Source organism: Ursus americanus, chromosome 14 (assembly GCF_024610735.1).
Source record: "Ursus americanus isolate L20-20 chromosome 14, mUrsAme1.1.p, whole genome shotgun sequence".
NCBI lineage: Eukaryota > Metazoa > Chordata > Mammalia > Carnivora > Ursidae > Ursus > Ursus americanus.
Genome location: NC_142140.1, coordinates 66642398 through 66658682, shown reverse-complemented (window position 1 = coordinate 66658682; position 16285 = coordinate 66642398). Strand labels below are relative to the sequence as shown.

General features: G+C 44.3%; 1 protein-coding gene across 3 annotated transcripts in view; it reads right to left on the bottom strand.

The window, feature by feature from the left end:
- The window catches only part of MYOCD (myocardin), a 96798-nt gene extending 80717 nt beyond the window's left edge, over positions 1-16081 (bottom strand). For all 3 annotated transcript variants that reach the window (XM_087867626.1, XM_087867627.1, XM_087867625.1), the window contains exon 1: positions 15711-16081. Coding sequence is in view for 1 of the 3 variants with exons in the window: in XM_087867625.1 (XP_087723751.1) it covers positions 15711-15765 (55 nt within the window). In the remaining 2 variants the exon portion in view is untranslated. The remainder of the gene's footprint in view (positions 1-15710) is intronic.
- Between the last annotated feature and the right edge of the window lie 204 nt (positions 16082-16285).

The following is a 16285-nucleotide window of genomic DNA, read 5'->3' as shown; positions in this document are numbered from 1 at the left end:
GGAAGAGAACTGGTAACGAAGGGAAAGTAGGACCTGGAGCAAAGTGCATGTTTTATGAGGGCAAGGAAAAGGCATTCTCCCCCAGATGAAGAGGAAAATTTTCATTCCATGTTGCTATATTCTCTAAATGTCTATTTTAGTTCTTTTTGAGATCCCGAGTGGTGCCCATGGCGTACTAGGCTAGTATTTAGAGCATGCATGACTCTTCTGGTTACAAAACAAATGCATGCGCATTAGAGAAAAACTTGGGAAATGTACAAAAGTTCCAGGATGGAAAGGAAAAGCGTAAGTAATTCACATGTTTAATGCTAGTGGTGATACGCCTGCCAGTATCTGCCCTTCCTTCTTCCAATTCACATATATGCACGCCTATATATAAAATATCTATTCTACAATTTCCCAAGAATCGGGATTATAAGATATGTGGAACATGAAGCCTCTTTCTTGCCTTCTAGACAGCTTCCCACCTCGTTAGGGATCTTTCGAAGGTACCATCTTTAACATGCATGCTATATCCTATTGTGAGTGGATTCAAACATTCTCCTTTAGTTGAACATGTAAGGTTTCTCTTTCAACTTTTCTGCAGTAGACAGAACACCCCCAAGACTGAAGCTTTGACCTCTCATATGCTCTATATGGCCTATACATATGTACACAATAGACAAGACTATACACTCACGCTATTACACAAAGTGCTACATATTAAGAGTGATACATATATATAAGTATATATATGAAGATACGCGAGTATATACACATCATATACGTATGTATATATGTGCCTTCCATCTTTCATTAATACACTTCTACCAGTACCTTTCAAGTTTGGAAAAATAATAAATGTAGATATATTACATTTCTTTTTTAATGTTAGAAAGTAATCTCAGCCCTGCTGTTAGACACAAGATTTTGACGCAACCAGACATAACATTTAGAACATTTTCTATGTCTGGGACATTCCAGGGTGTCAGGCTCTAATCTATGTGTTAAGACCAGAACCTTCTGCAGAGGCTGGTATCCCACTGAGTCAGAGGTTCCTCTGCAAATCCTAGGCCTCTTCCTGTTCTCGACTCCCAGCCAATAGCGTGCTCGACTTGCTGAACCTTCCCCTCTCCTGATCTGAAGCCCTTCCAATCTGAAGCCAGGGCAGGTGGCTCTGCATGAAGAAAGCTTCAGGCAGGGGGAGCGTTTTGTTGAGAGAGCCACTGGTTTCAATGCCAGGCGCCTGCCTATCTTAACACCCTGCTTCCCCAGCCAGCACATTCCTCTGTGGGATCATGCGGCAAACTTGATTCTGGGGGCCCACAGACGAAAGTTCTGGTTCTAAAGCTACCGGGTGACCTTGGACAGATTTCTTAAAGGTCTTAACATCTCCTCATTTGTACAAGCAGCTTTGCAATCTCCCAGAGTTGGTATGAAAATAAAAGCATATGGACTGATATGATTTTTTCGGGGGGGGGGTAGTTAATGCACCATAAAATATTACATGTATATATAATGTAACATTCGCTATATAATATAGTCTATGGTATATAAAGCAGCCTGTTCCACTAGCTCTGTGAGCCTTAAATTTTTTTTTCCCTCTGGAGACAGCTCTTCCTCTAGGTTTTATTTTTAGACAGAACAGGATTTTTGATTTTAAGAGAGTAGGATCTGGGTTCTCGGTAGTGCCTGAAAAACAGCCATGAGCCTTTGCTAATCCTTACAGCCAGTGGTAACCTTGCAGGGTCCCAGACAAGGCCCGGGGCTCCTTCAAAAACACCTAAAGACCTAAGCAGAACAATAACCAGCGCTGTGCGGAGATGGAAAGGACAGGAAAGGGAGGGAATAAATGGTAATACGGATACAGAGCCCTTGATAGACTGCAGTGTGAATTCTATAATGATAGTAACTATCTTCATTACTCTTAAACACAGCCTGAGGTAACAAAGAAGTGAGAATAGTAGCACGTCTTAAGAGATAGCCCGGAGAAGCCCCGAAAAGCCTGCAGTTGTTAATTTAGAAACAATGTGTTTTATATAATAACATTTAAGGGATTGAAAAGTATTGTGCCTTAGCACCCCATATGGTAGTTACACAAATGTTGATCTAACGGATATTCATCTGTGAATAGAACTACTGTAATTTATTGCACCCATGAGCACATCCCTGAACACGTCAAACACGTCTATGCTTTTTCACTAAAGCCTCACAGAATCCCCATGGGGTAGGCATCTTTGCCGTCCCCTCGACGGAGAGAGAAGTGGAAGTTCGAGAACTCAAAAGCACTGGCTCAGGGGAGCCTGGGTGGCACAGCGGTTAGGCGTCTGCCTTCGGCTCAGGGCGTGATCCCGGCGTTCTGGGATCGAGCCCCACATCAGGCTCCTCCACTATGAGCCTGCTTCTTCCTCTCCCACTCCCCCTGCTTGTGTTCCCTCTCTCGCTGGCTGTCTCTGTCTCTGTCAAATAAATAAATAAAATCTTAAAAAAAAAAAAAAAAAAGCACTGGCTCAACTTCCTACGACCAGGAAAGGTGGAGCCAATATTTGAACCCACAGCGGCCAGACTATGGCGCCCAATGCCACAAGACATACATTTACAATTTCCAGTGTTCATTAACATGAGGGGCCGTGGGTTTTCAGTCTTCATACAGGAGCGAGGTTTTTAGATTACAGGTTTTTTTTTTTTTTTTTTTAGGTTTTATTTATTTATTTGAGAGAGAGAAAGAGAGAGAGAAGCAAACTCACCACTGATCAGGGAGAGCCCGATGTGGGACTCGATCCCAGGACCCGGAGATCTTGACTGAGCTGGAGGCAGAGTTTAACTGACTGAGCCACCCAGGTGCCCCTGGGTTATAGTTTGAATGTGAGCATGCTTCAGGATTGGTGAGAATTTTTTTTTTTTTTTTAAGATTTTATTTATTTATTCGACAGAGATAGAGACAGCCAGCGAGAGAGGGAACACAAGCAGGGGGAGCGGGAGAGGAAGAAGCAGGCTCATAGCGGAGGAGCCTGATGTGGGGCTTGATCCCATAACGCGGGGATCACGCCCTGAGCTGAAGGCAGACGCTTAACCGCTGTGCCACCCAGGCGCCCCTCGGATTGGTGAGAATTTTTAAAGAACTTAAACCTCCCAGGTGCTCAGCCACCTCCCGACCTAGTTCCCTCAGATAAGATCTCTCTAATCACCACTCCTCCAGGACTTAAACAAACAACGCTCATTGCTAGTTGATTTATTACCAAAGTTACTCCTGATTATTATAGCAGACCTGGGAGACACTGAATAATCAAAAGAAAGAATATGGGAATATAAGAAAAAACATAAGAAAAATTAAACATCACTCCGAATCTTACCACCCAGAGATAATCACTTGGGGGTCTTTTCAGGCTTTTTTTTCTAGGCATCTGTTTCAACACTTGGGGTATGTCTGTGGTGTGTTTTGATTGCTGACTTGTGAAGCTTAAAATGTTTCAACTTTTCAAAGTATTTTCTTTCAGAACTGTCTATGGTCAAGAAATGAGTTTGGTATTTTAAATTTATCGACGTTTCCCTGTGTGTTGTGCTGGGGGTAGGCACTAAATTTAAAATTGTCTTCTGGTAGACTACTAGACTACCAGGTCACGTCAGAGGTTTAAAGCACATAGTCAGTTTAACTTTAGTGTTCATATCCTAGAAATCCCAATTTGAATTTTTGTCTGATTAGGTTTACAGAAGTGTGTTTTTTTTCCCTACTACTATGATGATGTTGTCAATTTCTCTTTAAACATTGGCATATTTAAAAATTTCTCAGGGGCACCTGGGTGGCTCAGTCGGTTAAGCATCTGCCTTTGGCTCAGATCATGATCTCAGCGTCCTGGGATCAAGCCCAAGTTGGGCTCCTTGCTCAGTGGGGAGCCTGCTTTCTCCCTATCCCTCTGCTCCCCCCCCCCCCCCGCTCGCTCGCTCTCCTGCTCTCTCTCAAATAAATAAAATCTTTAAAAAAATATAAAATAAAAAAGTTAATTTCATAGATACTAATATATTCTTGTTTTAAAAGATTCAAATGGTGTATATAGATAGATAGATAAGATCTGCCCTCCTCCCACCCCTGGGTATCACTGTGAACAGTTTGACTTATATTCTTGAAGATTTTTTTTCTGTGTATGTATACCTATTTTTTAAAATAAAAATGCAAATATGCTGCCTGATTGTTTCATAGTGTGCTTAAAAACAACAACAACAACAACAACAACAAAACTAAGTGTACGTCCTGGAGATCTTTCCATGTCAGTTCATACAGAATTTTTTCTTCTCTTTTCTGCTTTACATTGCATTTTATCATATTTCATGAGTGTCGCACAATAACCACGCCCCCACTGATGGAGGTTTATTCTGTTTCCACCCTTTCCGGCATTTTAAACTATAATGCCCTGAAAACCCCTGTACCTACAAGCGTTTCTTTCAATTAGATGCCTTAGTGTATCTCGGTGGATAGCAAGCTCATTTAAAATTCAATAGAAATTGTCAAACTCTATCCCTTGAGGCTTTCAGATGCGCTAAGGGAATTAGGTGTCTGTTTTCTCCACGCTTGGAAAATACTTGATGTTATCAATATTTGACATTTTTGCAGATCTGATGTTTGGAAAAAAATGCTTTCAATCTGCCTGTTCTTGAATGTGAGTGAGTTGAATATATTTCATGTGCTTATTGACGGTTTTTCTCCTTTGAATTATCCTGCTGCTTAGGTCATGGACTTTTAATCCTATTGTTTATACAAGTCCTTTTAATAACTTTGTCTGAATACACATTTCAAGTGTTTTCTTTCAATCTACTGTTTGATTTTGAAATTTCTTTTGATTTTCTTTCCCCATGTAGCATTTTAAACTTTTTAAGAGGCCAAATACGTCAATTTTTATTTCTCCTCTGGCTTCCGTAACAAGCTTGGAAAGGCCTGTCTTACTCCAGAGTATAAAACGATTCTGTTTTCTACTAATATTTTATAGATTTCCTTAGCTCTTTAATCCATATGGATATTTTTAAAGACTCATAAAATAGCTGAATTCATTTACCGCCAAAAGGACGTCAATTTTCCCAACACACTTTCATCACGTATCTTACGGCTAATTTGAATAGCCACCATTATTAGTTTAATAACTAGAGATTAAATTCATACATATATACATAAATGTGTGTAAGTACGTGCGCACACACACACACTCAATTCTGATCCACGGATAATATGTTTTACTCCTAATACTAATTACTACACAGGTGTATCTTTTTGTTTCTGGCTTTATTGCGGTATAATAGACAAAACTGTTAAGAGGAGAGTGCGTGACATGATGGGTTGATGTGTATACACATTATGGAAGGATACCCACCACGGAGTTAATTAACAGGGCTCTCATCTCAGATATTTATCTTTGTTTGTTTGTTTCTTTGGCGAGAACACTTAAGTTCTGGGCTCTTCGCAAATTTCAATTACACACACAGTATTATCAACTACAGTCACCACGTTACACATTAAATCCATAGACCTTATTCATCTTATAACTGAAAGTTACCAGCCTCCCTATTGCTCCCACCCTCCAGCCCCTGGCGACCACCACTCTCCTCTCTGGTACCAGAGACTTCTTTTATAGCTATGTTTAGTGTCTTGGGGCAAGCCTATTCTTGTTGTCGGTTTTCAACAATTTCTGGAATTTTTGTTCTTAAACTGAGATTTAAATAGTCAGCTTTCATTTAAAGTCCTAAAATTCCGGGAGGATGGCATGTATACTTTGTAGATTAACTCATACTAGAAACAAGTCTCTTGATAAATCACTACTTAGGAAATCAAGGATAAGAATGGTAATTGGGTATATGCCTGGGGTTGTCGTCCAGAATGAAGTATATTAAATCCACTTGGCCAAGTGGGCATGTATGTTGGAGCTAGGGAAGGTTGGGGGGTAGGAGGAGGGAGCTTTTAGGCTGTAACAGCAACGGTCATCCTGACACAGCAGAACCAATGGGTCAGGTGTGGCCTCCATCTGTTTTTAGTTATGTTACTCTGACCAAGTTGCTTTGACCCTAAACTGCTTCATCTATAAAATGGGGATAATCACAGGTGTCCCATAGCATTCTGTAAGGATTAAGTGAGATCATAATAGTGGTACAGATAACAGGTTCTCATTAACTCCTAGTCCTCTTTGCTCCTCCTTTGATGAGGGGTCAGTCCTATCTGGTAACAGGTCGTTCCCAAAGAGCAGATCACAAACAGCAGTTTCCAAAGGTATCAGGTGACTGTGCCCCTTTTCCTTTTTATTCTTGACTGAAAAGGCGTGAAAAGCTTACTGAACACCAGTCACCACTGAGTAAGTACCCAAGACAACTCAGAGCTAGTCCGATTACGGGGGCAAGCATTCACTCCCATATGGAAATTGGACTCGAGTTAAGCTTGGTACATTGTAGGTGCTCCAGAAATATTAGCTACCAAAGTGGATCATAAAGATTTATAACCAGTGGTCCCTCACTGGGAGATTTACTCTGAACAATGGGTATCCTGTAAAACAATCCTGGGGAATTAAAAAGGCTATGTGCATTAAGATTTTCATAGTAATGCTATTTATAATGTGAAAATTATAACTGGCTTCATTTTCCAACCCGAGTGGAAAAGGTTTAACAAATGACAATATACTCACTTGATGGACTTTGATAAAGTCTTCAAAACAAGAATGTGTTACTACGTACCAGCTCGGAAAACAGCTTAGGATATCATGCCCCCCGATAAAAATGCTGCATATAAACTTCTGTATATACTCTGACTGTAACTTTATAAAAATCTTTACGCATCTGGACAAGGACAGGAAGGAAACACAAAACAGTAAAAACTAAATTTTAAAGTATCGAGGAGATTATTGTTCAATTAATGTTGAGTAGCATTTTCTGGATTTGGCCTGTTCTGGAGCTTTCTTGCCCTGTCAGGAGCTTGAGTACCAAGAAAGTTCCACATGGAACTTGACCTCAGACAGAGAAACCAGCCCTACCTGTCCTGAGGAGAACAATGTCCAATGACTTCCGGAAGGAAGAGTGTTTCCGGAAATAGGAAAGGCAGAAAGCTCTGGGCGACATTCCAGTCATTTCTCCTGATCTGTGAAAGGAGGATATTCCCTGGGGCTCCCTGACTTTGTTTCCTAAGAAAGAACTGATGACTTTTTTACATAAGGGGCCGAGAAGGGGCTTAGAAGGGGCTTAAGGGGCGGAGAAGAAAGAGATTCAGATTGAGGATGGAAGACTTAGTTAGGTGGTGAATCAAATTGGGGTGCCAGCAAGGGGTGCTAGGCCAGACATCCTAAGTAACTGAGAGGTTGTGGATCCGCTCTTTATGGCTACCCGGACGGAGTGAGGGCTGAGTCACCAGGCACGAGCGAAGCCATTACATACACTTTATACGGTACCTAAGTCAGTATTTCTGCGGCTAGCATCCTACTGCTTCTTTAAATGTAAGGTGGCTAATTTTAAGGTGGCTGGATACAGCAAACCTCAACGGGAGTGATCGAAATGATAATGGAAGTAGGTACTCCAATTGCGTCTATGGGGAAATGGAAAAATTTATCTTCCGTCAACCAACAGGAGAAAAGAAAGAAATTATTCTCCTTTCAGGGGCTCTCGAGGGCACTCTGCTGTGCCCAGCTAAATAATACATAAATAATAAATAATAAATAAAGTCAGGGATAGCCTTATTTATTCTAAATTTCTGGGAATAAATGACATTTGCACAGCATCTGGAGATGCTCGTAGTTTGCCTGGGAATAAGATCTGAGACTGGTTAAGTGAGGTTTGACTTACTAGTTATTCTGGACGACATCGGCAGAGAAGTTAGTGCAAATTACTCATTAAAAACAAACAAATCCTACCTGCTTATAAAGTTGAACATCTAAGCACTGAAACAGGAAGGCTGTAAAACAATTACTTGGCTAACAGTTGTTGGCTTTTTTTTTTTTTAAATCCTATTTATGTCCATCAAAAGCTTTTAACTCCCCCACGTTTGTCTCTTGTGCAATTCACATGTCACCAGGTCACGTTATCCCTTCCCATAGGGGGACAGGGACTTCTTTCTGTACAAGAAACCATCAATAATTCTGCAAAGCTCTTTCCCTCACAAATGGCATGAATCATTTTATCAGTATGGAAACAAAGGCCCAGTGAGCAGGGTTGATTCCTATCCCAAGGTCATGGAATTGGAAGGAATGTGATGGGCTCCCCCGCAACGGCCCTGCCCAGGGGAGAGCATGAGTGGGTTTGGGAACGCAGACACCTGTGAAATGCACCTGCTGGTTCCTCCTTCCGGATCTGGGCAGAAATGCAAGCTAGCTGGTCACCATCTGTTAGACGGCCACTGAGTTCTTGCTATTAACAGGGAAATAGAGGCGATGAGAGACCACTTTATGCTCCAGCATCTTCTATTCACATTTGGCTTCCCTGCAGTATATAGAAGTCAGACCCTGGGGCTGAGCGCTCCTAGTTTGGCCATGTGCTTCTGTTTCTCTCCAATTTAATTCAACTAGATTAGAATCCTTCCAATCTGGTTCAGTCCAACTTGACCAAGTCTTCCTGACTGTGCCTGCCACACGCTATAGCAGAGAACAGATGAATGCTACTCCTCCTGGTCTCGAAAAACTTAATTTTTTTAAAGGACTCCAGGCACACTAAATTGGACTAATTATAATCCTTGATTCATGTTAATTGCCACATAGGATCATTGAGCCCTGAATGAACACTGTTAAATTAATTTGCTTAATAATAAATATGCAGGCACCCACTGCCTAACCTAAGAACTCCACCAGCAACTGTTTCCTTAGCTTGGTCTATACCCTACCTCCTCACCTAGCCTCCCCTCTCCAGAGGGACTCCTTTTCTGAATTTTGCATTTATACTCTCTCCTCCCCTTGCTGTTCCAGTTTTAATACCTAACACCTATGCCTAAAAATATATAAAAAAACATACATTGCTGGGGCACCTGGGTGGCTCAGTGGGTTAAGCATCTGCCTTCGGCTCAGGTCATGATCCTGGGGTCCTGGGATCGAGCTCTGCATTGGGCTCCCTGCTCAGTAGGGAGTCTGCTTCTCTCCCTCCCTTTGCCCCTTACCCCCCTACCCGTGCTCTCTCTTGCTCTCAAATAAAATCTTTAAAAAACCCAGATGGTTTACTTTTCTTGCTTTTGGATAGTCTTCAGGGGAAGAATAAAATGTATCTGCAATACATATTTAATGATGCCCTCTTTATGCCAATCACGGTTCTACATGCCTGGGAGGAAAGCAGTGAAAACAAACTAATGAAAATCCTAGCCTCTACAGCAGACAAATAACAAACGAGTAACCAATCAAATGTTTAATAGACCTGATTAACGTAAGAGCTATGGATAAAAAGAAGACAGGGGGGTGGTCGGGGCTCTTGCCGCAGTGATGAAGATGGTGAGGGACAGCCGCCCGGTACGGGAGTACATCTCACGCAGCTGGGGCGGGACGAAACAGCTATAGTCTCAAGCAGGCGGCCTGAGCCAGACCCCAAATGTTCCTTTGGCTTTTAAAAAAGATTTTAAGTTCCCACTTAGGAATGAAAATGCACTCATCTTTGAAGGTCCTGCTCATTGTGTTCTCATGTGCATTTCTGAAGGCATAGTCCGCTGGAACCATGCACAGAGCAATGGAAGGTCGGCTCTAAGACTCCACGTGAGGATGGGGAAGGTTCCTTTCCTGCTCCCCAAGTGTATACCCAGCCCCCAGCTTCTCGTAACATCCACTGCAAGGGAAACACGGAAGACATAGCTGTCGAAGGAATGAATGAATAAATATGTAATTCACACACAGCATTTTCCAGGTCACCTGCGACCTTCTTGAGGACAGGATCACAATCCTACAAAGATTATCCCTGGGGTGTTGGGGGGGGGGCAATGACGCCTGATACCAATTAGTAACAGAGATCCAAGGAGTGAAAGGGCGAGTTAGCATCTAAGTAAGCAGCCAGGAAAGAAAATCATCAGAGTGCTTACCTGGGTGGGGAGGAGGGGGGGGGAAAGGCCTGCCAATAACCCACCTATAGAGATTCACCCCATCAAAGAACTCACTGTTGCAAACTGTGAGCTAGTGTCCGTTCAGAGCAGAATTTTCCACAACGTGTTTATCCAGCTAAACCTGCCCCGTGGGATGCTGTGTGAATAAAGGTGAAACAAGTCCGGGAATCACCTCTTTTTAAAAGTTCACAATATAGGGGCACCTGGGTGGCTCAGTGAGTTAAGCACCTGCCTTCGGCTCAGGTCATGATCCTATGATTTCAGCGTCCTGGGATCAAGTCCCTCATTGGGCTATCTGGTTGGTGAGGACTTCTCCCTCTTCCCCTTCCCCTGCTAGTGCTCTCTGTCGCTCTCAAAAATAAATTTTAAAAATCTTAAAAAGTTCACAATATACATCAGAACTAGTAAGGTCTTCCAGAAATCCTGCAGTTAAAGATCCAGTGTATTTTTCAGCATACTCTGCCTCCCTTTTGTTAAAAATGTCCTGCCGCACTGATGTTAAGGTCCTGGGGAATCAGTCTTTGTGGACCACCATGGGGAAAACACTGGGACTGCGGCCACGTAATCCATATTAAGGGAAAAGTTCTGCAGAACAAAGTCTGCAGGACAGAGGGATGGTGGAGGTAAGGAAGGTAGGAAATGCCATATTAGAAGGTGGGATCATAGGTGGAGTAACGTGCCCCCCCCCCGAAATATCTACGTCCTAATCCCTGGGACCTATGATTAGGTTACTTCACATAGTCCTATGGACTGAACTGTGTCTCGCCCCTCCCTCTCCAAATCTGTATGTTGAATCCCTAAACCCCAGTGGGATGTATTTCCTTTGGGAAATATTAGGTTTAGATGAAGGCATGAGGGTGTCCCCCGCCCCCGGAAAGGGATTCTTGCCCGTTTGAACAAGAGAACCAGAGAGCTCACCCTTTCCCACCCCCAGCTCTCTCCTCTTTCTCTTTCCTTCTGCAGCCGTGATATCTGCTGCATCCTGTGTTGGGTTGCTAACGAGCTGACCGTAACATAGGGGGATTATCCTGAATGAGCCCAAGGGAATCACAAGATTCTTACATGCCCAAGAGAGATAGAGATTTGAAATTGCTACGCGGTTGCCCTGTGGAAGACAGAAGGGACCATGAACCAAGGGATGTAGGCAGCTCTAGAATCTAAAAGTCAAGGAAACAGACTCATTTGAGAGTCTCCAAAAGGAACACAGCCCTGCTAACACCTGCATTTTAGCCCAGTGAGACCCTTCTCAGACTCCTGACCTCCGTAACGAGAAGATAATAAATTTGCGGTTTCAAGCCACTGACTTTGTGGCAATTTGCTAGAGGAGGCGGATAGCACTGCCGCTGAGAAAGGGATGAGTGGTAAAGAAAGACATTCGTGCAGCTAGGAACAGCTCGTACAGACACACCCAGAGTAAAAATGAGCCCTTTGCTTCCTTCTATTCTGCTTGCATCCAGGAGAAATTCCTGAAAGATCTCGATAGAGCAAGTTTGCCCCAAATTTTAAAAATAATCTCCCGGTCATTTCAATAGCGAGGTGGAATGGAGGAATGGTTAAGACACTGGCGCTCAAGGAGGCTTCCCACGAAAAAGAGGTCTTTGATGAAATACTGAAGCAATGCATGCACACGTGAACAATTATCTTAGAGTAGCGTGTTAATTATGAAGACGACAGGTGTGATTCATTTATCCACTCAAGAAATATGTATTGAACACCTGCTGTATGTCCAGATCCCTGAGAACACAACAGTCCGAAAATGGCACGGTTAATGGTTTTAGGAAGCTTCTCGTTTTCAAATGTGACAAAAATACTCAAGGCCATTCACTTGGGAAAAAAATATCAAATCTTTGGGCTGGAAGCAATTGCAGATTCAACCAGAGTCAGCCACTGCCTCTCCAGTGCTTTCTCTGCATGTGTTTTGGCTTCTTTTGGCTGAGGCCCCAGGTCCAGGGGTCCCTGCACCTGAGCACCAGTCAGCCTGTCTGCTGAGCTCCCCCCTCCGCCTCCCCCCCTCCTCCTTCCCTCTCCTTCTCCCTCGAGAGCCCAAAGAGAAGCTCCCATGTTCTTCCTCAACCCATGTGCTGGCTTCTACCCCAGGTGACCCAGCATTCATGTTCCTGGCACACCCCCTTCTCATTCCGAGTCTCCTCTTTCGTGCCTAAAATGCGAGTTTTGCATTTTGCGGCGTCTTTGGGCCACCCAGAATCTCGAGAGCTAGATGGGATATTGGAGGGGCCAGCAGAGAGTGTTCGTCAAAGGCTGCTCAGGTTGACGACAGAGAAAATACAGAATTGCTAGCTCAATTTGGATTTTCAGATAACAGTATGTCCCTAATTTGGCAACATGCTAAAAATTATCCATTGTTTATCTGAAATTCAAATACAACTGGGCAGCCTGTGTTTTTACTTATTAAATCTGACAGCCCTATATTTCTGGGAGTAGGAGGCGAGATCATGGTGGATACCAGAGTCTGCCTTTGCAGACAGAAGAGGAGACAAAAAGCAAAAGAAATATAGTTCTCTTGAAGGGAAGTCCATGAATGGACCTCTCTCTCTCCTTTTGATCCTTTGTGGGTGGTATAGATCCATACATCGGAGTCTGAGTTTTGTTGACACAAGGATTCTGGTGCTGAGGGAAACTGGTGACAGCGATACCGATTACAGTGAGAATTTTTTAGAAAGTCAAAAAGGGATCAGTTTAAAAGTAATACTACTTACTACATTTATATAAACTGCCTACCCCTTATGTCCAACAGCTACACAGCCCCATCACAATTTTGTTTGTTCCTGGTCTTTGTGCGTCTTCATAAAACAATAAAATGTTATGAAAGGGTCTGTGGGATCACCTAGTCCAAATCTGATATTTACAGGTTCAGTAACCGAGACTGAGAGAGAGGAAGGGAGCAACCCAGGATCACGATCTGTCCCTAACAGTATTTTTCCAGGGCTTACCACGTACCAGGCATTTTGAAAACGCTCTGCTTGTATTATCACATTCAATCCTTGCAACCGCTACATAATCACCGTTATTGGGATGAAGCAAATTGCGGCAGAGTATTACGGCCCTTATCTAAGGTCAAGGTAGTGCAGCTGGGAAGTAGAAACACCTGCCAAACACCCACTCAGCTTGTTTGGCTCCACATTCACACACTCAACCATGAAACCCCACAGCCTCTCAAATAAGAGGAGTTTCTATCATTAAATATGTTAATCCATGTAAAATGTCCCAGTTTACTGCTTCTGTCGCGTCATTTTGTCCTTAAGAACAAGGTCACGCGAACACAGTTTACAGAAAGCTGGGTGGACGCTGTTCCCACACACGTCAATTTCACTGTCAAACCGGTTATCTGTTCACTTATAAACAAGCCCTACAACGTGGGATGCCTTGCTGTGATCAGAGAACAATTTACTTCCATTTACTGTTTGAAATAATTTTAATTAGACACGTATCGCCAGGGTCTACCAGCCAAGCAAACGCTGGCAGTGAGAGAGGGTTTTACGAATTTACATTAGGAGTAGCTCCTGAAAGCAAAGAAGAAAAAAGCCCAGGGAGCAGAAATCAAAACAGAGAAGAGGCTTTCTTCTCCATTGTTAAACACAAAATAAACGATATTCTCTTAGGAAGAGGCAGGCCCTCTCGCTAGCATGCTGCCTACCCAAGGTCTGAGCTGCTGCAGCTGGACTTTATGTAATTATATCCAGGAGGAATCATGGGGGTCTGCAACATGACATTTACTTAGTTTCACATGCTGCTTGTTTTTTCTGCTGTGTCTTTCAGGAGATTATCAGCCCCTTGTATCTCTAGGGACCAAAGCACTTTGTCCATTTCCAGACCCCAGTTTGGCTGTTGATCAAAGGTGGAGGATTAAGCATGCCCATATCTGCGTTGATATCATGTCTTCCTGAATATCGTCTTTCCTGTGATACAAAAACCTGTCCAAGCTTAAAAAAAAAAAAGGAAAAAAGAAAGATTGAAGAGAAAAAGAAAAAGAGAAAGAAAAAAAGATTAGAGAAAAAGAAAAAAGGAAAAGGAAAGAGAAAGAAAAAAAAGAAAAAGAAAAAGGACGAAAAAGAAAAAAAAAAAAAGAAAGCGAGTTGGCAATTGGTATTCTCAGAAGCTCCACGAGGGTCTACCTGGGACACACCAGGACTCCACTAACCCATTAAAACAGGAATTAGGATTTGCCTCTCCTCTGCACTTTCCCGAAGGAAGGCACCGAGTTCCCCGTTTTGCAATTCTACTATCAAGTACTTCAAATCCTTTTAGAGACAAACCAGCCCTCCCCTGCCCCCTACACTAAACGCGCAAAGGATGCATCTTGAAATGAGCTTAGCTCCTTGCAAAAACAAATCTGCATCCTCTCTTCTTCAGAAAGGTGGCAGTGTTGCCTTGCGGTTTTGACCACAGTACAAAGCAGCGGCAAGGTCTCCGGCGGATTAACAGACCAACCAGCGCACCTCACCCGGGGAAATGAGAGGAAGGACATAACCCACTGTGGAACCCAGTGCCCGGCAGGTTCACCCCGGAGCGTCAGGGCACGGAGGCTCGCGGCCCCATAAGCTCTCGAACGGTCATCGCCCTTCAACAGTACAGAGCCCTAGACAACCTCCAATGGACCCCACAGCCATCTAAAAGCCAGAAGCGTCTAAGGAACTCCCAGTGACCCTTTCTTTCCAACATCCATTGTTGAAACATGATTCCCAAGTGAAAGCACTAAGTGGTCCCATTTAGAAAAGCTGCGGAGAATCATCGTAAACGACGCCAGTATCCTACCAACACCTGTTAGGGGGGAATGTTCACACAGGAGTTCTCAGAAAGGAATCCACCTTCTAAGTAGGAATTCTGCCATTGATTGAGTGGTTTGTTACCGCTTTTATAAAGCCGGTATCACACACAGTACTGCTGAGAAAGAACTTCAAGGGCCCCAGTGTCTCCCTGCCTCAACGTGGAGACCCACGCGTTGGTACCTTCCGTGGGCGCCTACACCAACCCTTGCATGGCGAGCCGCTGGACTTCCCGGCTCTCCCTTCCACTCACCTTCACTCGGCGTCCTCTCTGAGAAGTTTCTCTACGCGCCACTAACACAGAAATTTTGGGGGGAAATTCTCCATTTATAAATATCAGATGGTTTGGGAAAAAAATATTTGTGGCACTGGACTTTTTTTTTTTTCTACAGTGATGTCATCCTAAATACTTGGTGTGCTCCAAATTTGCTATTTTTACTTCCCCCAAGGGACTTTTTTGGGAAATACATTTGTTTGGATTCGCTACATTTTCAGTGACCCTGGTCTATTAATACACAGGTTTCATCTTCTCAGTTACAACTGATATTATGTAGCTTTCCCACTTGAAACCCCTTATTTGTTCATTTTCAATGTCCTTCCTTCCGGATGCGCCCCTCCAAAATTTCTATTCACAGATACAGAAGAAAATAAAAAAAAAATCAAAGAATTGGCCTATTCACACACAAAAACCACATCCAACAATTCAAAGCATTGGAAACGGAAGACATTCAAGTTTCCCGCCCCCACCCCCACCCCCAAAGTCAAATAGAAGTCTTCACTTTCAAAGATGCGCTTGGGGGTGGGGGCGAGCAAAGTGGAAGGAGCCGCGGCTGGGAAACACTGGCTGGGAAGCCGTCTAGAGTTGCGAGCTGTAGAAGAGGAAAGTTAACAAGGAACGCTAAGCGACTTAGCCCTACCTGATCTGAACTTGCTCCTAATCAGCAAAGAATGCTCAGACCCCAGGAGTGTCATGTTGCGTCTCAACGAGCCGCTGGTCCCTTGGCCAGACGCCCCCTGTTTTCCACCAGGAACGGGCTCCCGGGAGCCCAGCGGAGCGCAGCTAACAACCCAGAATGCATCCAACTCTCCGGGAGCGCCCCTGGGTAGGGGGACCGCGGCGGCCAGCGGCCGAAACCGGTGTCCCCAGAAAGCTGGCGGCTCCCCCCTCGCTGCGCGGGGCTAACTGACTCGGAGCCGGCGGGACCCTCCTCCTGCGCCGAGTCGGGCCGGCAGCGGCGGCATCCCAGGCGTGCCCGGCTGATGTCATAGGCTGCCAGCGATCGCGGAGTATCGCCACCACGCCTTTATGAAGGGCCCAAGTTTGCCATCTGATACTTTTTTACTACTGACAGCAGCTCAGCCAATCAGGCGCGGCGAGCGGGGCCGGCGGCCGCCGGGGGAGCGGCGGGAGCGGGGTCCCGGCCGGCGGCGGGTGGGCGGCGCGCGGGGGCGCAGGGGCGCTCGGGGCTGCGCGGGGGTGGGTGCGAGCCCC